This window comes from Scomber japonicus, chromosome 8 (assembly GCF_027409825.1).
Source record: "Scomber japonicus isolate fScoJap1 chromosome 8, fScoJap1.pri, whole genome shotgun sequence".
Lineage (NCBI taxonomy): Eukaryota > Metazoa > Chordata > Actinopteri > Scombriformes > Scombridae > Scomber > Scomber japonicus.
The window spans coordinates 16,676,529-16,697,479 of record NC_070585.1 but is presented as its reverse complement, the minus strand read 5'-3'; the positions used below and the strand labels follow the sequence as shown (position 1 = coordinate 16,697,479).

General features: G+C 42.8%; 7 protein-coding genes across 9 annotated transcripts in view; all 7 read right to left on the bottom strand.

Moving 5' to 3' along the window:
• LOC128362568 (protocadherin gamma-A2-like) overlaps positions 1 to 20,951 on the bottom strand; it is an 84,865-nt gene that overhangs the window by 51,877 nt on the left and 12,037 nt on the right. The window contains exon 1 of one of the 3 annotated variants that reach the window (XM_053323358.1): positions 2,962 to 5,352. The exons of 1 other annotated variant lie outside the window; for it this stretch is intronic. In XM_053323358.1, coding sequence (XP_053179333.1) covers positions 2,962 to 5,346 — 2,385 coding nt within the window. In that variant the 5' untranslated portion in view covers positions 5,347 to 5,352. Of the gene's footprint in view, positions 1 to 2,961; positions 5,353 to 20,951 lie in introns of those variants that run through there. One more of the 3 variants, XM_053323357.1, reaches the window with a different exon arrangement.
• On the bottom strand, positions 119 to 2,527 carry LOC128363458 (protocadherin gamma-A11-like). Its single transcript, XM_053324460.1, has one exon. The coding sequence runs from the start codon at positions 2,525 to 2,527 to the stop codon at positions 119 to 121; it is 2,409 nt and encodes an 802-aa protein (XP_053180435.1).
• On the bottom strand, positions 5,929 to 8,334 carry LOC128362572 (protocadherin gamma-A2-like). Its single transcript, XM_053323361.1, has one exon. It carries the CDS (start codon positions 8,332 to 8,334, stop codon positions 5,929 to 5,931), a length of 2,406 nt encoding a protein of 801 aa, XP_053179336.1.
• Positions 9,054 to 11,474, bottom strand: LOC128363457 (protocadherin beta-16-like). Its single transcript, XM_053324458.1, has one exon. It carries the CDS (start codon positions 11,472 to 11,474, stop codon positions 9,054 to 9,056), a length of 2,421 nt encoding a protein of 806 aa, XP_053180433.1.
• Positions 12,106 to 14,511, bottom strand: LOC128363456 (protocadherin gamma-A11-like). Its single transcript, XM_053324457.1, has one exon. It carries the CDS (start codon positions 14,497 to 14,499, stop codon positions 12,106 to 12,108), a length of 2,394 nt encoding a protein of 797 aa, XP_053180432.1. The 5' UTR covers positions 14,500 to 14,511.
• On the bottom strand, positions 15,142 to 17,562 carry LOC128363455 (protocadherin gamma-A11-like). The gene has a single exon (XM_053324456.1). The coding sequence runs from the start codon at positions 17,545 to 17,547 to the stop codon at positions 15,142 to 15,144; it is 2,406 nt and encodes an 801-aa protein (XP_053180431.1). The 5' UTR covers positions 17,548 to 17,562.
• LOC128363453 (protocadherin beta-16-like) lies at positions 17,734 to 20,574 on the bottom strand. Its single transcript, XM_053324455.1, has 2 exons — positions 18,184 to 20,574; positions 17,734 to 17,799 (listed from the first exon to the last, which is right to left on the bottom strand). Exons 1-2 carry the CDS (start codon positions 20,563 to 20,565, stop codon positions 17,734 to 17,736), a joined length of 2,448 nt encoding a protein of 815 aa, XP_053180430.1. The 5' UTR covers positions 20,566 to 20,574.

Sequence of the window (20,951 nt, the reverse complement as noted above, 5' to 3'; positions counted from 1 at the left end):
GATTGGACATGTCATTAAATGCGTAATGTAGTTGGTAGTTAGTAAAGTACAATAATTTTAAAATTGATGAGAGAGCAGTGGCTAAACTGAACTGAAGAATAGATACAAAACAAGGGTTTTAAGGAAGCAAGAGGGAGGCGGATCTCACCTCTATGAGCTCTGACTCTGTTTTGTGCCTTGGCACTGTCCTGGTATGGTCAACACTCAGAGTGCTTTGGCTGAAAGGTCTGGAACATTTTATATCACTTTTCCGGGAGTCAGTAGTCCCGTACACCTCGTAACTGAACGCCTGCTTCAATGTTCCGGTGCCTCCTACATCTGCGTAAAGGGGCGGGTAATACGGAATAACAGGGAGATTTCCATTGGATTTGTAAAACATGCGCTCGCGTCTCCATCTGTAGATTTTCACTGATATAATAACCACTAAACATGTGATGAAGAGGAAGGAAACTACAGCCAGAGCCAACACTAAGTAAAAAGTCAGGTTGTCATTGTACTCCTTGTCGTGTGTAAAGTCAGTGAACTCTGACAGCACTTCAGGGAAGCTGTCCGCCACCGCCACGTTAACAATGACTGTAGCTGAACGAGAGGGCTGCCCGTTGTCCTCCACTATAACAGTCAGTCTTTGTTTCACAGCATCTTTATCAGTCACCTGGCGGATAGTTCTTATTTCTCCATTCTGTAAGCCCACTTCAAACAGCGCCCTGTCTGTGGCTTTCTGCAGTTTATAGGAGAGCCAGGCATTCTGTCCAGAGTCCACATCCACAGCCACCACTTTAGTCACCAGATAGCCCACATCTGCTGAACGAGGAACCATTTCAGCCACCAGAGAGCCACCAGTCTGGACTGGGTACAGTACCTGAGGGGGGTTGTCGTTCTGGTCCTGGATCATTACTTTCACTGTCACATTGCTACTAAGTGGAGGAGAGCCTCCATCCTGAGCTTTGATGCGAATTTGGAACTGTTTTATTTGCTCATAGTCGAAGGATCGCACAGCAAGTATCTCTCCACTCTCTGCATTCACTGAAAAATAAGATGAGGCTGACATCCCATTCAGTTGGCTATCTTCAAGGAAATAGGAAATGCGCGCATTGTTCCCTGAATCTTTGTCACTGGCTTTAATAGAGAGAAGTGACATGCCAGGTGAATTATTTTCAGTGATGAAAGCAGTGAAAAACGGTTTTGGGAATATTGGGGCGTGGTCGTTTACATCCGATATTCTTAAATTAATAGTCTTGTTTGTAGAATAAGGTGGGGAACCCTCGTCCGTTGCTGTAATTGTTATATTATATTCGGGAACAGTTTCACGGTCCAAAACGTCATAAGATACTAAACTATAGAAATTAACCGATGGTGATTTGATTTTGAAGGGCAAATCAGGACTAATGAAACACCTAACTTGGCCATTTTTACCTGAGTCCAAATCTTTGATATTGAGCATCGCTATAACAGTATCTGGAGCAGAGTCCTCTGGTATGGGATTGGAGAGGGAAATGATGCTTATGACGGGGGCATTATCATTTAGGTCGGTCACCTCAATTTGCACCTTGCTTGTGTCTCTCAACCCTCCTTTGTCTGTAGCTTCTACATCGATTTCATACTGTTTTATTTTTTCGTAGTTTAACTCACCCCTCACTGTCATTTCCCCAGTATGGGGATCTATACTGAAGATAGAAGACGTGATATCATTATTTTGAGAGAATGAATACATTAACTCTCCATTTGTTCCCTTATCAGCATCAGTGGCACTAACCGTTAAGATAGCAGTACCCCTCGACGCGTTTTCAGGAACTGTCACTCTGTAAAGAGACTGGCTGAACACAGGTGCATTGTCATTTGCATCCATTACAATAACGTTAATTTTGACTGAGCCTGATTTTGGGGGGTCGCCGCCATCATATGCTGTTAGTGTTAGCTTATGTTCTTCCTGATTTTCTCTATCTAACAATGTCTGGAGTACCATTTCAGCATATTTAGTTCCGTCAGGTCGAGATAGCATATTTAACTTAAAATGATCTGTCGGACTGAGTTTATAGGTTTGGAGAGTATTCAGCCCAACGTCTGGGTCTTTGGCGCTGTCAAGAGGAAAGCGAGCTCCCTTAACAGCAAATTCACTAATTTCAAAATTAATTTCCCTCTTTGCAAAAACTGGAGCGTTATCATTGATATCAATAATTTCTACATCGATGCGATGCAGCTCCATTGGGTTATCCAGTATAATCTGAAAATGCAGAGAGCACGGAGACACTTGACCGCACCGCTCCTCTCTATCTATCCTCTCGTTGACTATAAGAGTTCCTTTATCCAAATTGAGAGCGATGTACTCACTGCTGTCCTCGGTAAATATTCTCGCTCGCCCAGATTTCAGCCGTTTAATATCCAAACCCAAATCCTGAATGATATTCCCTACAGTGGAGCCCTTCGCCATTTCCTCAGGTATAGAGTAACGGACCTGCCCGACGGTCATTTCTGCGACACAAACGCAGAGAAACAGCAGCTTCCATGACAATGAAAAAAATCCACCCATCGTGACAAAAGCCTTGCAAAACCCAAGAATAAAAGCACCACCGTGTCCAAATAGACCAACTATTTTTGTCCTTAGTCTATTCGTGTGGTGTCTTTTTACGACTATTTCCGAATGAAAAAAGACTAACACGCAGACAGAAGAGGGAGGAACTTGCTTTACAAAAGGGTTTTGTTTTCCTCACACTGACCAACAGCGGCACTTAGGGACATGAGAGGAAATTGCAGAAATGTATAGATTTATATTAAAAATGTGTTTTGGATTAAGATTAAGATAGATAGATAGATAGATAGATAGATAGATAGATAGATAGATAGATAGATAGATAGATAGATAGATAGATAGATAGATAATTATGCTGTATCTCTGTCCCTGGTACTGAAGTCATCAGAAGTAGTTGTATACCTGCTTCTACTACACACACTATGAATTCTAACCTCTAGAGGAGAGTCTGGTTCATCCAGGATGCTCTTTTCACTCTGTATCCGCTGCATCGTCCCTGTAGAACTGGGGTCCATTATCAGCACGTTCTGACTACCAGCTCTGCCGAACTTACAGTCACTCTTTCTGGAGTCAGTCGTCCTGCACACCTCGTAATTGTACACGTGTTGGAGAGTCCCTGTCCCCAAAGTGTCTGAGTAACGTGGTGGATAATATGGAATCACGGGGAGATTGGAGTGATACAGGATGCGAGACTGTCTCCATCTGTAGATTTTCACTGATATAATAACCACTAAACACGTGATGAAGAGGAAGGAAACTACAGCCAGAGCCAACACTAAGTAAAAAGTCAGGTTGTCATTGTACTCCTTGTCGTGTGTAAAGTCAGTGAACTCTGACAGCACTTCAGGGAAGCTGTCCGCCACCGCCACGTTAACAATGACTGTAGCTGAACGAGAGGGCTGCCCGTTGTCCTCCACTATAACAGTCAGTCTTTGTTTCACAGCATCTTTATCAGTCACCTGGCGGATAGTTCTTATTTCTCCATTCTGTAAGCCCACTTCAAACAGCGCCCTGTCTGTGGCTTTCTGCAGTTTATAGGAGAGCCAGGCATTCTGTCCAGAGTCCACATCCACAGCCACCACTTTAGTCACCAGATAGCCCACATCTGCTGAACGAGGAACCATTTCAGCCACCAGAGAGCCACCAGTCTGGACTGGGTACAAAACCTGAGGGGGGTTGTCGTTCTGGTCCTGGATCATTATTTTCACTGTCACATTACTACTAAGTGGAGGGGAGCCTCCATCCTGCGCTTTGACGCGGAACTGGAAATCTTTCATCTGCTCGTAGTCAAAAGAGCGAACTGCATGGATGACTCCACTATCAGCACTAATGGACACATATGAGGAGACTGACACTCCGTTAACAGAGGAGTCCTCCAGTATGTAAGAAACACGGGCATTCTGGTTCCAGTCAGCGTCTCTGGCTTTCACTGTGAATATAGAGAGGCCTGGTGTGTTGTTTTCTACAATGTAGGCCTCATATGAGCTCCTCTCAAAGACAGGTGCGTTATCATTTACATCAGAGATCTGTAAGGTGAGAGTGACGCTGCTGGAGAGGGAGGGCACTCCCTCATCAGAGCAGGTCACAGTAATGTTATACTGAGAAGCTGTCTCTCTGTCTAATCCACTTTCTGTGATTAAACTATAGAAATCATTGGTTGTAGACTTCATCATAAAAGGAATATTAGCGTTCATAGTGCATTGGACTTTACCGTTTTCACCCGAGTCTGCATCCTGAATATTAATTATTGTCACAACAGTGCCGGGTTTGGCATCTTCTGATATCACGTTTGATTTAGACATTATATGAATTTCGGGTTTATTATCATTCATATCAATGACGTCAATAATTACTTTACAGGACTCAACTAGTCCTCCATCATCACTTGCACGAATGTTTATCTGAAATGTTCGAGCTTTTTCATAGTCAACATTTCCTTTCAGCCGAACTTCACCACTTTCATCATTTATTTCAAATAACCCACGTGCATGATCAAGCATACTTGAAATAGAATAAGTTATTCTACCATAAGAGCCATGATCTGCATCTGTTGCAGTAACTGTCACTACAACTGTTCCTACTGGGGCATTTTCTTTCATCGAGGCTTTATAAATAGGTTGTGTAAAAACAGGAGCATTGTCGTTCGCGTCTAAGACAGTTATTACAATCTGCATCGTTCCGGTCATCTGCGGCTCACCACCATCCATCGCCGTAAGAACTAAAGACAAGTGTTCATTTTTTTCTCTGTCGAGAGGTTTCTCTACGACCATTTCGACGTTTTTTGTCCCATCCGCTTGGTCATACAATTTAAGAACAAAATTATCTGTAGGGTGAAGTTTATATGTTTGCAATCCATTTAAGCCTACATCATGATCAACTGCGCGATCTAAAATGAATTTAGCCCCAATAACGGCGGATTCACTTATTCTGAATTTTACATCGGTCTTTTCGAATGATGGAGGATTATCATTAACATCTGTGATCTCAATTGTTACACTATAAAATTCCATTGGATTCTCCAATATAATCTGAAAATGCAAAGCACAGGGCGTCGTTTGTCCACAGAGCGCCTCTCTGTCTATCCTGTCTTTGATGAGGAGGACTCCCCTTTCGTTATTCAGCTCAATATATTCGGCGCTGCCTGGAGTAAAAATACGAGCTTTACCCGATTTTAGTCTTTTAACATCCAAGCCAAAATCCTTGGCCATGTTGCCGATCAGAGAACCTTTTTGCATTTCCTCAGGAATGGAGTAGCTGACCTGCCCGAGCACAGAGCTGAGGCAGACGACCGAGAAAAACAACAGTACTTGCCCTCTCATTGTTCTGTCCGACGTTATACCACAGTAAACCATCAGTGCCTTCTGAATATTTGTCTTCTCTGTTTTCGTCAACACAGGTTTTAAAATATATTCCCAACGTGAAAAACTGAGTCACAATGCCGTATCTCCGGTAAATTCCACCCAATCGATGCGTTTTACAACTGTCTCTTTCGCTCTCAAAAATTAAAACAAGATGGGAGGTACAACGACACTGCAGTATACCCTAATACAAACTGGCCAACAGCGGCGCTCTGAGTTCATGCAGTACAATTACAAAGGAAATGTGCACAAGTATATTCATAGGTGAACAAAAACAATACAAAACGAAAAAACGTCACCCGTAGGTGTGCATCAGAGTTTTATACTACAGTTTTTTTAAAACATCGACAGATCAAATAAAATGGCACCCAAAAAAGTAACACGAGATACAAATGTTAGAAAGTTTAAATTATGTTAAATATCTAATAAGGAGACATTAAAATTACAAAGTTTATAGAATAATGTCGCTCTCCGAGGTGCTGAAAGTGAGAGGAAATATATTTACGAGAGTGACTTCAACGTAGGAACAAATAGTTAGCAATATCAAACCTCTAGAGGAGAGTCAGGTTCATCCAGGATGCTCTTTTCACTCTGTATCCGTTGCATCGTCCCTGTAGAACTGGGGTCCATTATCAGCACGTTTTGACTACCAGCTCTGCCGAACTTACAGTCACTCTTTCTGGAGTCAGTGGTCCTGCACACCTCGTAATTGTACACGTGTTGGAGAGTCCCTGTCCCCAAAGTGTCTGAGTAACGTGGTGGATAATATGGAATCACAGGGAGATTGGAGTGATACAGGATGCGAGACTGTCTCCATCTGTAGATTTTCACTGATATAATAACCACTAAACACGTGATGAAGAGGAAGGAAACTACGGCCAGAGCCAACACTAAGTAAAAAGTCAAGTTGTCATTGTACTCCTTGTCGTGTGTAAAGTCAGTGAACTCTGACAGCACTTCAGGGAAGCTGTCCGCCACCGCCACGTTAACAATGACTGTAGCTGAACGAGAGGGCTGCCCGTTGTCCTCCACTATAACAGTCAGTCTTTGTTTCACAGCATCTTTATCAGTCACCTGGCGGATAGTTCTTATTTCTCCATTCTGTAAGCCCACTTCAAACAGCGCCCTGTCTGTGGCTTTCTGCAGTTTATAGGAGAGCCAGGCATTCTGTCCAGAGTCCACATCCACAGCCACCACTTTAGTCACCAGATAGCCCACATCTGCTGAACGAGGCACCATTTCAGCCACCAGAGAGCCACCCGTCTGGACTGGGTACAAAACCTGAGGGGGATTGTCATTCTGATCCTGGAGCATTATTTTCACTGTCACATTGCTACTGAGTGGAGGAGAGCCTCCGTCCTGTGCCTTAACACGGAACCGGAAATCTTTGATCTGCTCGTAGTCAAAAGAGCGAACTGCATGGATGACTCCACTATCAGCACTAACGGACACATATGAGGAGACTGGCACTCCGTTAACAGAGGAGTCTTCCAGTATGTAAGAAACACGGGCATTCTGGTTCCAGTCAGCGTCTCTGGCTTTCACTGTGAATATAGAGAGGCCTGGTGTGTTGTTTTCTACAATGTAGGCCTCATATGAGTTCCTCTCAAAGACAGGCGCGTTATCATTCACATCAGAGATCTGTAAGGTGAGAGTGACGCTGCTGGAGAGGGAGGGCACTCCCTCATCAGAGCAGGTCACAGTTATATTATACTCAGAGGATCTCTCTCTGTCTAAATCACTGTCTGTTACTAAACTATAAAAATTATTTGATGTGGACTTTAATATGAAATATATGTCGTCATTGATGGAACAAATCACTTTACCGTTTTCACCAGAGTCTGCATCCTCAACATTTATCATTGTTACTACAGTATTGATTTTAGCATCTTCCGATATCACATTTGACTTAGACATTATATGGATATTAGGTTTGTTATCATTTACGTCTAAAATATCTACAACCACTTTACAGAAACCAGTTAGTCCGCCACCATCACTTGCACGGATATTTATTTGAACATTTCCCGATTTTTCATAGTCAAGGTTCCCCACTAAAATAATGTCGCCACTTTCCTTATTTAATTCAAACATTCTGCGGGCATGATCAAATGTATTTGAAATTGAATACGTTATTATACCATTAGAGCCACGATCTGCATCTGTTGCAGTGACTGTCACTACAACTGTTCCGACTGACGCATTTTCTTTTATGGAGGCTTTATAAATAGGCTGTGTAAAAACAGGAGCATTGTCGTTAGCGTCTAAAACAGTAATGTGAATTTGCATTGTTCCTGACATCTGCGGTTCGCCTCCATCCACTGCCGTAAGAACTAGAGACAAATGATCGTTTTTCTCCCTATCCAGCAGTGTGTGCAAAACCATCTCCAGGTTTTTACTCGTGTCGATTTGATTATTGGTTTTGAGAGAGAATGCATTCGTTGGTTTTAAGACATAGTTTTTCAAACCATTTTGGCCGACATCAAGGTCGATAGCCCTGTCTAAAATAAATGTTGTACCACTAAGCGTAGACTCGCTGATATTGAAGTGAATTTCGCCTGTTTCAAAGGTTGGAGGGTTATCATTTATGTCTATGATCTCGATATTGATACTGTAAAATTCCATTGGATTCTCTAATATGATCTGACAATGCAAAGCGCAAGGCGTCATTTGTCCACAAAGCGCCTCTCTGTCTATTCGCTCTTTTATGAGCAGGACTCCTCTTTCTCTGTTTAGCTCGATGTATTCTGCACTATCTCGAGTAAATACGCGAGCCTTTCCAGATTTCAGTCTTCGGACATCCAAACCCAAATCCTGAGCTATATTACCAACGAAGGAGGCTGTCGCCATTTCCTCGGGAATTGAATAGCTGACCTGTCCGCACACCAAGCTGAGAGAGAGGTACGAGACAAACAATAGTACTTGCCGTCTCATTGTCATGTCCAACATCGTAGGAGTAATAAATCCCTCTAGCATTTTTCCATCAATCAAAAAATCCACAGGAACAACAGGCTGTTAATAATCCCCAGTAATGAACGAAATAGCTGTCCAATATCTCAGTATGTGAGCTCTATGGGATGCCGAATGTGTGCATTTTCTCTTACTTGCCCAAATGGACGGATATGATGGGAGGTACTATTACATGGCTGCTGTAAAACAGACACATATTGGCCAACAGCGTCCCTCTGAGTTCAAAGTCAAAATTACACGATTACACGGAAAAGGCGCATACCTTGTTTATGTAAAACAAAACAAAAACGTGGTGTAATAATGTTCAGACAAGTATTAAAATTCTGAAAAGCTGAGATTTTGGTGAGAAAAATAATGTAAACGTAGCGAGACATGAGGAGATTACATTAAACAGGTATAGAAAATGATGACTGAGTATTTTTGAGGGAATGAGTGAAGTACAAATTGTAACATGTTTCACTACATGTGAAGGCTTTGGTGGTACGAGAGAAATATATGCTTAAAAAATAATATACTTTGTATCTATCATCGGTGCTGAAACTGAAGAAATTATCTACATGAAAAGTCTATTGTGAACTGACGCCATATCTAGTTTAAGTGGCAAGCAGTGTCTCTGTCCGTGGTGCTGATACAGAGTGGTAATCAACCGCACCTGTTGACAACTCCATCAATTAACTACGATATGCAAATGAAAACATTTATTTTACAACTGAAATAAACCCCAAATAACCAACCTCTAGAGGAGAGTCTGGTTCATCCAGGATGCTCTTTTCACTCTGTATCCGCTGCATCGTCCCTGTAGAACTGGGGTCCATTATCAGCACGTTTTGACTACCAGCTCTGCCGAACTTACAGTCACTCTTTCTGGAGTCTGTCGTCCTGCACACCTCGTAATTGTACACGTGTTGGAGAGTCCCTGTCCCCAAAGTGTCTGAGTAACGTGGTGGATAATATGGAATCACAGGGAGATTGGAGTGATACAGGATGCAAGACTGTCTCCATCTGTAGATTTTCACTGATATAATAACCACTAAACACGTGATGAAGAGGAAGGAAACTACAGCCAGAGCCAACACTAAATAAAAAGTCAGGTTGTCATTGTACTCCTTGTCGTGTGTAAAGTCAGTGAACTCTGACAGCACTTCAGGGAAGCTGTCCGCCACCGCCACGTTAACAATGACTGTAGCTGAACGAGAGGGCTGCCCGTTGTCCTCCACTATAACAGTCAGTCTTTGTTTCACAGCATCTTTATCAGTCACCTGGCGGATAGTTCTTATTTCTCCATTCTGTAAGCCCACCTCAAACAGCGCCCTGTCTGTGGCTTTCTGCAGTTTATAGGAGAGCCAGGCATTCTGTCCAGAGTCCACATCCACAGCCACCACTTTAGTCACCAGATAGCCCACATCTGCTGAACGAGGAACCATTTCAGCCACCACAGATCCACCTGTCTGGACTGGGTACAGAACCTGAGGCGGGTTGTCATTCTGGTCCTGGATCATCATTTTCACAGTCACATTACTACTAAGTGGAGGAGAGCCTCCATCCTGCGCTTTGACGCGGAAATGGAAATCTTTGATCTGCTCGTAGTCAAAAGAGCGAACTGCATGGATGACTCCACTATCAGCACTAACGGACACATATGAGGAGACTGGCACTCCGTTAACAGAGGAGTCCTCCAGTATGTAAGAAACACGGGCATTCTGGTTCCAGTCAGCGTCTCTGGCTTTCACTGTGAATATAGAGAGGCCTGGTGTGTTGTTTTCTACAATGTAGGCCTCATATGAGCTCCTCTCAAAGACAGGTGCGTTATCATTTACATCAGAGATCTGTAAGGTGAGAGTGACGCTGCTGGAGAGGGAAGGCACTCCCTCATCAGAGCAGGTCACAGTTATATTATACTCAGAGGATCTCTCTCTGTCCAGATCACTGTCTGTCACGAGGCTATAGAAATTATTTGATGACGATTTCAATACGAAGGGAATACTATCACTTATAAAACACTGAACTTTACCGTTTTCGCCTGAGTCTGGGTCTTGGATGTTAATCATTGTAACGACTGTGTTGGGGTTTGCACTCTCTGATATAACAGCTGACTTAGACATTATTTTAATCGCTGGTTCATTGTCATTTATATCTACGACATCGACAATCACTTTACAAGAATCTGTTAGTCCCCCGTTATCCCTTGCGCGGACATTGATCTGAAAATGTTTTTTCTTTTCATAATCCAAACGTCCAATCAACCTAACCTCGCCGTTTTCCTCGTCTACTTCAAACATATGTCTGACGTCATCTAATGTATTGGTGATTGAATACATTATTTTACCATTTAAACCTTGATCAGCATCGGATGCACTAACAGTAGTCACGGTCGTGCCTTTTAATGCATTTTCATCTATAGTCCCTTTGTATATCGGCTGTGTAAAAACAGGTGCATTATCGTTGGCATCTAATACTGTGATGAGAATCTGCATTGCTCCTGACATCTGTGGCTCTCCTCCATCTACAGCCGTTAACACCAAAGAAATAAACTCATTTTTCTCTCTGTCGAGAGGTTTTTGTAGCACCATTTCAACATTCTTCGTACCATCTGTTTGACTGTGCAGTTTAAGTAAAAAATTATCAGTCGGTTTAAGTACGTAACTTTGGAGAGTATTAATACTTACATCCAGATCCACGGCTCTTTCTAAATCAAATTTTGCCCCAACAGCTGCAGACTCGCTAATTGTGAATTTCATTTCATTTTTTTCAAATGTTGGTGCATTGTCGTTAATATCTGTAATTTCAACTGTTACGCTGTAAAACTCCATCGGATTCTCCAACACAATCTGAAAATGCACCGCGCACGGCATTGTATCGCCACATAACGCCTCTCGGTCTATTTTTTCTTTGATAAGGAGGACTCCTCTTTGGCTGTTCAGGTCGATGTATTCCTTGCTATCACCAGAATATACACGAGCATTACCCAGCCTCAATCGTTTGACGTCTAAACCTAAATCCTGAGCTATATTACCAACCAAAGAGCCTTTCTCCATTTCCTCGGGGACTGAGTAGCTGACCTGACCGAGGACTGAACTGAGAGAGAGAAATGAAATAAACAGCAGTACTTGCCGTCTCATTGTTTCAAATTATTCCAACAAGAAGAAACAACAACCTCGCATAAATCCGACAGAAAGGTGGATTGGCATTCAGAAAATATATGAGGCAAAAACGGTCCTCAGATTTTGAGAAAAATAGTGACAGTTGTGCCTAGATGTGTATAACGGCCCCTCTACCGAAGACAATGCGGTCTGCGCCTGCCCTTTCTGTCTAATACGTCGAAATGAAGAGGCGGTACTGCTGTAAATACACCACAACTTCATCAGACTAGGCAACAGCGGCCCATGGAGCCCAGTGAGACAAACTACAGAATTAAGTGATGTAAGATGGGATGGTTGGAAAGGCTGAGAAGAAAAACGTATTAAGGTTTAAATGAAATTGCAATACTGTGCAGTCCTTCAGAAATATTTTAACTAAAAATCTAATTGTGTAGAAAAATCTTTCAAGTTAATTTCAAGGGCGTTCTAAGTATTAACTTGAACACTGACCATTGTCTTTAGGTCACACAGAATAAAACGCATGTAAAAATTACGTTGCTATCCGTAGTGCTGAATAAGACAAGACCAAATGACGCTCCCAAAATACGGTAGCATTTGATTAGAGCGTTTGTTACTGGTGTGTAAAAGTGGAGGGCGTGAGTGATGTAACGATTTAAGACGTTCTAACCTCTAGAGGAGAGTCTGGTTCATCCAGGATGCTCTTTTCACTCTGTATCCGCTGCATCGTCCCTGTAGAACTGGGGTCCATTATCAGCACGTTTTGACTACCAGCTCTGCCGAACTTACAGTCACTCTTTCTGGAGTCAGTCGTCCTGCACACCTCGTAATTGTACACGTGTTGGAGAGTCCCTGTCCCCAAAGTGTCTGAGTAACGTGGTGGATAATATGGAATCACAGGGAGATTGGAGTGATACAGGATACGAGACTGTCTCCATCTGTAGATTTTCACTGATATAATAACCACTAAACACGTGATGAAGAGGAAGGAAACTACAGCCAGAGCCAACACTAAGTAAAAAGTCAGGTTGTCATTGTACTCCTTGTCGTGTGTAAAGTCAGTGAACTCTGACAGCACTTCAGGGAAGCTGTCCGCCACCGCCACGTTAACAATGACTGTAGCTGAACGTGAGGGCTGCCCGTTGTCCTCCACTATAACAGTCAGTCTTTGTTTCACAGCATCTTTATCAGTCACCTGGCGGATAGTTCTTATTTCTCCATTCTGTAAGCCCACTTCAAACAGCGCCCTGTCTGTGGCTTTCTGCAGTTTATAGGAGAGCCAGGCATTCTGTCCAGAGTCCACATCCACAGCCACCACTTTAGTCACCAGATAGCCCACATCTGCTGAACGAGGCACCATTTCAGCCACCACAGAGCCACCAGTCTGGACTGGGTACAGAACCTGAGGAGGGTTGTCGTTCTGGTCCTGGATCATTATTTTCACAGTCACGTTACTACTGAGTGGAGGAGAGCCTCCATCCTGAGCTTTGACTCGGAACTGGAAATCTTTGATCTGCTCGTAGTCAAAAGAGCGAACTGCATGGATGACTCCACTATCAGCACTAACGGACACATATGAGGAGACTGGCACTCCGTTAAAAGAGGAGTCCTCCAGTATGTAAGAAACACGGGCATTCTGGTTCCAGTCGGCGTCTCTGGCTTTCACTGTGAATATAGAGAGGCCTGGTGTGTTGTTTTCTACAATGTAGGCCTCATATGAGCTCCTCTCAAAGACAGGTGCATTATCATTTACATCAGAGATCTTTACGGTGAGAGTGACGCTGCTTGAGAGGGAGGGCACTCCCTCATCAGAGCAAGTCACAGTTATATTATACTCAGAAGCTCTCTCTCTATCTAAATCGCTATCTGTCACGATGCTATAGATATTAGATGTAGATGCAATAGAAAATGGTGTATTCTTACTAATAACGCATCGGACCTTCCCATTTTCTTCAGAATCAGGATCATTGACACTCATTACAGCCACCACCGTGTTGGAGCGCGAATCTTCACCTATTGAATATGATGATGAAATCATATTTATGACAGGACTATTGTCATTATTGTCACCTATATCAATTATCACTTTGCTTGAATCAGAGAGACCTCCTTGGTCGATCGCCTCTATATCAAGTTCATAACTTTTTGCCTTTTCATAATCAATAGGCCCAGTTAAAGTGATATGGCCGTCTTCAGTAATGTGGAATAATTCTGAAATGCTCCTTATGCTATTTCCGATGATGTAACTAACCTCTCCATTTGAGCCTTTGTCTGCATCAGAAGCACTCACTTTAGTAATGAGAGTTCCTGTGGGGGAGTTTTCTTTTACACTTGCTTTGTAAACAGTTTGCGTAAATACAGGAGCATTATCATTAGCATCTAATACTGTAATATGAATCTGCATGGTTCCAGATCTCTGCGGCTCTCCTCCATCTACAGCTGTTAACAACAATGATGCAAACTCATGTTTCTCTCTGTCCAGAGGTTTCTGTAAAATCATTTCAACCTTTTTGACGCCATTGGATTGACTGTGCAATTTAAGTATGAAATTATCATTGGGCTTTAGTGTATAGCTGTGAAGACCATTCAGTCCTATATCGGGGTCTATTGCTTTCTCTAGCATGAACTTAGAGCCGATGACTGCAGACTCGCTTATTTCAATGTTTTTCTCGTCCTTTTGGAAAACGGGAGCATTGTCATTAATATCGGTGATTTCGACAGTAATCTGGAATATTTCTATTGGATTTTCTAAGGCAATTTGAAAATGCAAAGCGCAAGGCGTTGTCTGGCCACAAAGAGCTTCGCGATCTATTCTCTCTTTGATAATAAGGAGTCCTTTTTCCTTGTTAAGCTGGATGTATTCTGTACTGCCTCCCGTGTGAATACGAGCTTTGCCCGCTTGCAATCGTCTAACATCTACACCTAAATCCTGAGCAATATTACCGACCAACAAGCCTTTGGCCATTTCCTCGGGAATTGAGTAGCTGATCTGGCCGAGCACTGAACTGAGGCAGAGGACCGAGAAAAACAACAGTACTTGCCGTCTCATTGTTCTGTCAGATACCTCCGTCGAACCAAACTAACGTGTTATCCTTTCGTCTGCAATCTGCCTTGCTGATGACAATCACAAACGCAAGAGGATCATTATATTCAGTGATGGGCGAACAAATTATTCCAACTTGATATTCCGTGCACGGCGTTTTATCCACTGTCGACTGTGCGTTATGATTCGGAGTCCCTCTCCCTTGTGAACGGACAGGGGATGGACTACTATAAATATAATTTGAATCGTGAAGACGCTGGTCAACAGCGGCCCACTGAGTTCACAATGCGACATTACACGAGTTACAGAAAAAGCTCAAACATACCTCCATCTTGTTCCTCTTTTTCACTACATAAATTGTCAGCCAGCAAAAACAATTGGAGGTGTGGTAATGTATTGGAAATTCGCTAAATATAACACAATTTCCTCCTAAGGGAATGACAACAAATGTTTTCCCTCTAACAGGGGACCCAATCTCCGATGTGAAAGAACGACAAACACTTTTAGATTAAGTAAAAATGTTACAAATAGTGGGGAGAGAGAGGGGAGGGGGAGGCTTCTCTGTCTCTGTCCAAGGTACTGAACGGTAAGGGCTGTACATGATAACATAGCAAAAAAAACAAACATAGAAAAGCATGAGTTTCGATGTCATATTTGAAACGTTCTAACCTCTAGAGGAGAGTCTGGTTCATCCAGGATGCTCTTTTCACTCTGTATCCGCTGCATCGTCCCTGTAGAACTGGGGTCCATTATCAGCACATTTTGACTACCAGCTCTGCCGAACTTACAGTCACTCTTTCTGGAGTCAGTCGTCCTGCACACCTCGTAATTGTATACGTGTTGGAGAGTCCCTGTCCCCAAAGTGTCTGAGTAACGTGGTGGATAATATGGAATCACAGGGAGATTGGAGTGATACAGGATGCGAGACTGTCTCCATCTGTAGATTTTCACTGATATAATAACCACTAAACACGTGATGAAGAGGAAGGAAACTACAGCCAGAGCCAACACTAAGTAAAAAGTCAGGTTGTCATTGTACTCCTTGTCGTGTGTAAAGTCAGTGAACTCTGACAGCACTTCAGGGAAGCTGTCCGCCACCGCCACGTTAACAATGACTGTAGCTGAACGAGAGGGCTGCCCGTTGTCCTCCACTATAACAGTCAGTCTTTGTTTCACAGCATCTTTATCAGTCACCTGGCGGATAGTTCTTATTTCTCCATTCTGTAAGCCCACTTCAAACAGCGCCCTGTCTGTGGCTTTCTGTAGTTTATAGGAGAGCCAGGCATTCTGTCCAGAGTCCACATCCACAGCCACCACTTTAGTCACCAGATAGCCCACATCTGCTGAACGAGGAACCATTTCAGCCACCAGAGAGCCACCAGTCTGGACTGGGTACAGAACCTGAGGGGGGTTGTCATTCTGGTCCTGGATAACTATTTTCACAGTCACATTGCTACTGAGTGGAGGGGAGCCTCCATCCTGCGCTTTGACGCGGAACTGGAAATCTTTGATCTGCTCGTAGTCAAAAGAGCGAACTGCATGGATGACTCCACTATCAGCACTAACGGACACATATGAGGAGACTGACACTCCGTTAACAGAGGAGTCCTCCAGTATGTAAGAAACGCGGGCATTCTGGTTCCAGTCAGCGTCTCTGGCTTTTACTGTGAATATAGAGAGGCCTGGTGTGTTGTTTTCTATAATGTAGGCCTCGTATGAGCTTCTCTCAAAGACAGGTGCGTTATCATTCACATCAGAGATTTGTAAGGTGAGAGTGACGCTGCTGGAGAGGGAGGGCACTCCCTCATCAGAGCAGGTCACAGTTATATTATACTGGGACGCGAGTTCTCTATCCAAAGCTATCTCTGTAACTAAACTATAAAATCCATTCATTGTGTTTTGTATTTTGAAAGGAATATCGTCATTAATTTTACACTTGACCTCTCCATTCCTCTCAGAGTCAGGGTCATTTACGCTTAGCACAGAAATGACAGTATTTTCAGGAGAGTCTTCTAAAATGCTGTCTGATTTAGAAAGTATTTTGAGTTGAGGACTGTTGTCATTTACATCAATGACGTCAATTAGGATTTTACTGGAATCGGAGAGTCCTCCATTATCAATAGCCTCAATATCTATTTGGATGAGCTTCGCTTTTTCATAATCTATTTCACCCATCAACATAATCACTCCGGATTTTCTATCGATCTGAAATTGTTCGGACAATCGACGCTGGCTATTTGAGATTGCGTATGATATTTCTCCATTAGAGCCTCCATCTTTGTCAGAGGCACGAACAGTTATAACACTGGTTCCCCTCGGAGAATTTTCTGTTATGGTTGCTTTGTATACTGACTTCGTGAAAACCGGTGCGTTGTCATTTACATCTAACACATGAACAGTTATCTGCATTGTACCTGACATACGCGGCTGTCCTCCGTCTAGAGCAGTTAATAACAGTGATATCTGCTCATGTTGCTCTCGATCTAAAGGCTTCTGTAAAACCATCTCTACCTTTTTACTTCCGTCTGCTTGATTTTCTAGTTTTAATGCAAAATTGTTTGTTGGTTTGAGCGAATACGTTTGAAGAGTATTTGCCCCAATATCAGCATCAACGGCTTTATCCAGCACAAATTTAGATCCAATGACGGCTGACTCACTTATTTCAAAACGTTTCTCGCTGGATGTAAAGCTTGGAGCATTGTCGTTTATATCTGTGATTTCGACTGTTATGCGAAACAGTTCAATTGGATTTTCCAGAATCATCTGTAAATGTAAAGCACAGGGCGTCGTTTCCCCGCACAGCGTCTCTCTGTCTATTCTCTCTTTGATAAGGAGGACTCCCCGTTCCTTATTCAGCTCGATATATTCTGCACTGTCTCCCGAATGAATGCGAGCTCTTCCTGATTTAAGCCTTTTCAAATCCAAACCTAAATCTTGAGCTAGATTAGAGACTAAAGATCCTTTTTCCATCTCCTCAGGTATAGAGTAGCTGACCTGCCCGAATACGGAGGTTCGAAACAGAACCAAGATGAACAACAGTACTTGCCGTTTCATTGTTTTGCCGGGATATTCCACTGTCATGTCAACAAAACTGTAATCCACATGAATCTCGTTAAAATTCCCGGCAGTATCTCAAGGAAAAATCCAAGAAAGCTAGTAGCTTCGCATGTCCGTGGACAGTTTTTCCGTTTAACGAAAGCAGGCAGTTGGTGCCTTTTTTATTGTCTACCATGTCACAATCTAAGGGGGAGGTACAGTTCCCAGTGCTATCGAAGACTGCCACACTCTGGCCAATAGCGGCCCTTTCTGTTCAATACAGCAAACAGCAAACATTGAGGATAAAGAGATGTACAGTGCAGTAGGTTATGAAGAAATGAACGAGAGGACGTAATAATAACTACAACAAGAACAACAAAACAATATTAATACTACTACTACTACTAATACTACTACTACTAATAATAATAATAATACGATGGTCTTAATACGATCTTGAATAATAAGGATTACATTAAATTAAGGTAAAAACGTAAAGCTTTGCTCATATCACTTCTATTGTCCACTGCAGCTCTGTGCAACCAAAATAAATATTAGGTTGTATGTCGAACAATAACAAAAGACGAAATCCACTTAACAGGTCAAAAATTATTTCAAAACTTTAAGTGTTCAGTGTAAGCATTTCAATCTAACCTCTAGAGGAGAGTCTGGTTCATCCAGGATGCTCCTTTCACTCTGTATCCGCTGCATCGTCCCTGTAGAACTGGGGTCCATTATCAACACGTTTTGACTACCAGCTCTGCCGAACTTACAGTCACTCTTTCTGGAGTCAGTCGTCCTGCACACCTCGTAATTGTACACGTGTTGGAGAGTCCCTGTCCCCAAAGTGTCTGAGTAACGTGGTGGATAATATGGAATCACAGGGAGATTGGAGTGATACAGGATGCGAGACTGTCTCCATCTGTAGATTTTCACTGATATAATAACCACTAAACACGTGATGAAGAGGAAGGAAACTACAGCCAGAGCCAACACTAAGTAAAAAGTTAAGTTGTCATTGTACTCCTTGTCGTGTGTAAAGTCAGTGAACTCTGACAGCACTTCAGGGAAGCTGTCCGCCACCGCCACGTTAACAATGACTGTAGCTGAACGAGAGGGCTGCCCGTTGTCCTCCACTATAACAGTCAGTCTTTGTTTCACAGCATCTTTATCAGTCACCTGGCGGATAGTTCTTATTTCTCCATTCTGTAAGCCCACTTCAAACAGCGCCCTGTCTGTGGCTTTCTGCAGTTTATAGGAGAGCCAGGCATTCTGTCCAGAGTCCACATCCACAGCCACCACTTTAGTCACCAGATAGCCCACATCTGCTGAACGAGGAACCATTTCAGCCACCAGAGAACCACCAGTCTGGACTGGGTACAGAACCTGAGGAGGGTTGTCGTTCTGGTCCTGGATCATTATTTTCACAGTCACATTGCTACTGAGTGGAGGAGAGCCTCCATCCTGTGCTTTGACGCGGAAATGGAAATCTTTGATCTGCTCGTAGTCAAAAGAGCGAACTGCATGGATGACTCCACTATCAGCACTAACGGACACATATGAGGAGACTGGCACTCCGTTAACAGAGGAGTCCTCCAGTATGTAAGAAACACGGGCATTCTGGTTCCAGTCAGCGTCTCTGGCTTTCACTGTGAATACAGAGAGGCCTGGTGTGTTGTTTTCTATAATGTAGGCCTCATATGAGCTCCTCTCAAAGACAGGTGCATTATCATTTACATCAGAGATCTGTAAGGTGAGAGTGACGCTGCTGGAGAGGGAGGGCACTCCCTCATCAGAGCAGGTCACAGTTATATTATACTCGGAGGCTCTCTCTCTGTCTAAATCACCGTCCGTCACTATACTATAGAAATTATTGGATGTAAATTTAATTTCAAATGGGATATTTTTATTTATTAAACAGTGGACTTTCCCATTAGTTTCAGAGTCAGGGTCATTTACACTTAATAAAGCTATTACTGTTTTGAGGGCTGAATCCTCTGGAACTGAACCTGATGTTGATATCATATTTACAGTTGGGCTATTGTCGTTCACGTCAATTATATCAATTACTATCTTACTTGAATCCGAGAGGCCACCTTGATCAATCGCCTCTATATCTATGTGATAAATTCGTTGTTTTTCATAATCCACAAGGCCATCTAGTATCAAATCGCCTTCACTACTAATGTGAAATAACTTCGAGGCAGTAGCCATGCTATCCCCGATCACGTAGGTCACCTCACCATTTGAGCCTTTGTCTGCATCAGAAGCACTCACTTTAGTAACGAGTGTTCCTATTACAGAGTTCTCTGTAAGGCTTGCTTTGTACACGGGTTTAGTAAAAACAGGGGCATTGTCGTTAACATCCAACACAGTAACATGAATCTGCATTGTTCCTGTCTTTTGTGGTTCTCCTCCATCCTCGGCTGTCAAAACTAAAGATATGTGTTCTTGTTTCTCTCGGTCCAAAGGCTTTTGTAAAACCATTTCTACTTTTTTGCTCCCATCAGACTGACTATGCAGTTTAAGCATGAAATTGTCACTCGGCTTTAGAGTGTATCTCTGAAGACTATTGGGTCCTATATCAGAGTCAATTGCTTTCTCTAGCATGAATTTAGAGCCAATGACTGCAGATTCGCTTATTTCGAACCTCCTTTCCTCCTTTTGAAATACTGGAGAATTATCATTAATATCGGTGATTTCTACAGTAATCGGGAATAATTCCAATGGATTCTCTAACGTGATTTGAAAATGCAAAGCACAAGGCGTTGTCTGTCTGCAGAGCGCTTCGCGGTCTATTTTTTCTTTGATAAGGAGGACTCCTCTTTCTCTATTCAGCTCGATATACTGGGAATTATCTCCTGTATAAATACGAGCTTTACCTGACTTAAGCCGTTTGACATCTAAACCCAAATCTTGTGCGATGTTTCCGACCAAAGAGCCTTTTGCCATTTCCTCCGGAATAGAGTAGCTGACCTGCCCGATCACAGAGCTGAGGCAGAAGGCGGAGATCAACAACAATACTTGCCGTTTCATTGTTCTGTCCGACACGTCTGTTGCACCGCAGCTACCGAGTGTTATTCCGTTTTCCTAGTAAGACGTCGTAACATGTAAAATGTTTTAATCCACACGTTAAAAATAGAGTCCAAGCTTCAGATGTCCGTGGATAGTATGGTCTGACCTCCGATGTGTGCATTCTACGTCTGAGACTCTGCCTCAGTATTTTGTTTGGACGATGAGAGGGAGGATCAGTTATAAAAGTAATTCACAACTGCAACACACTAGGCAACAGCGGCCCTATGAGTTCAAATTGTGAAAGTGCACAAGAAAAACGGTAAAACTGCAATGTAAATTCAAATATTACAGACAGTGATATAATAGGCATTTTAAATAAAGGTCCATAATTGTTTTTAAAAAGTGAA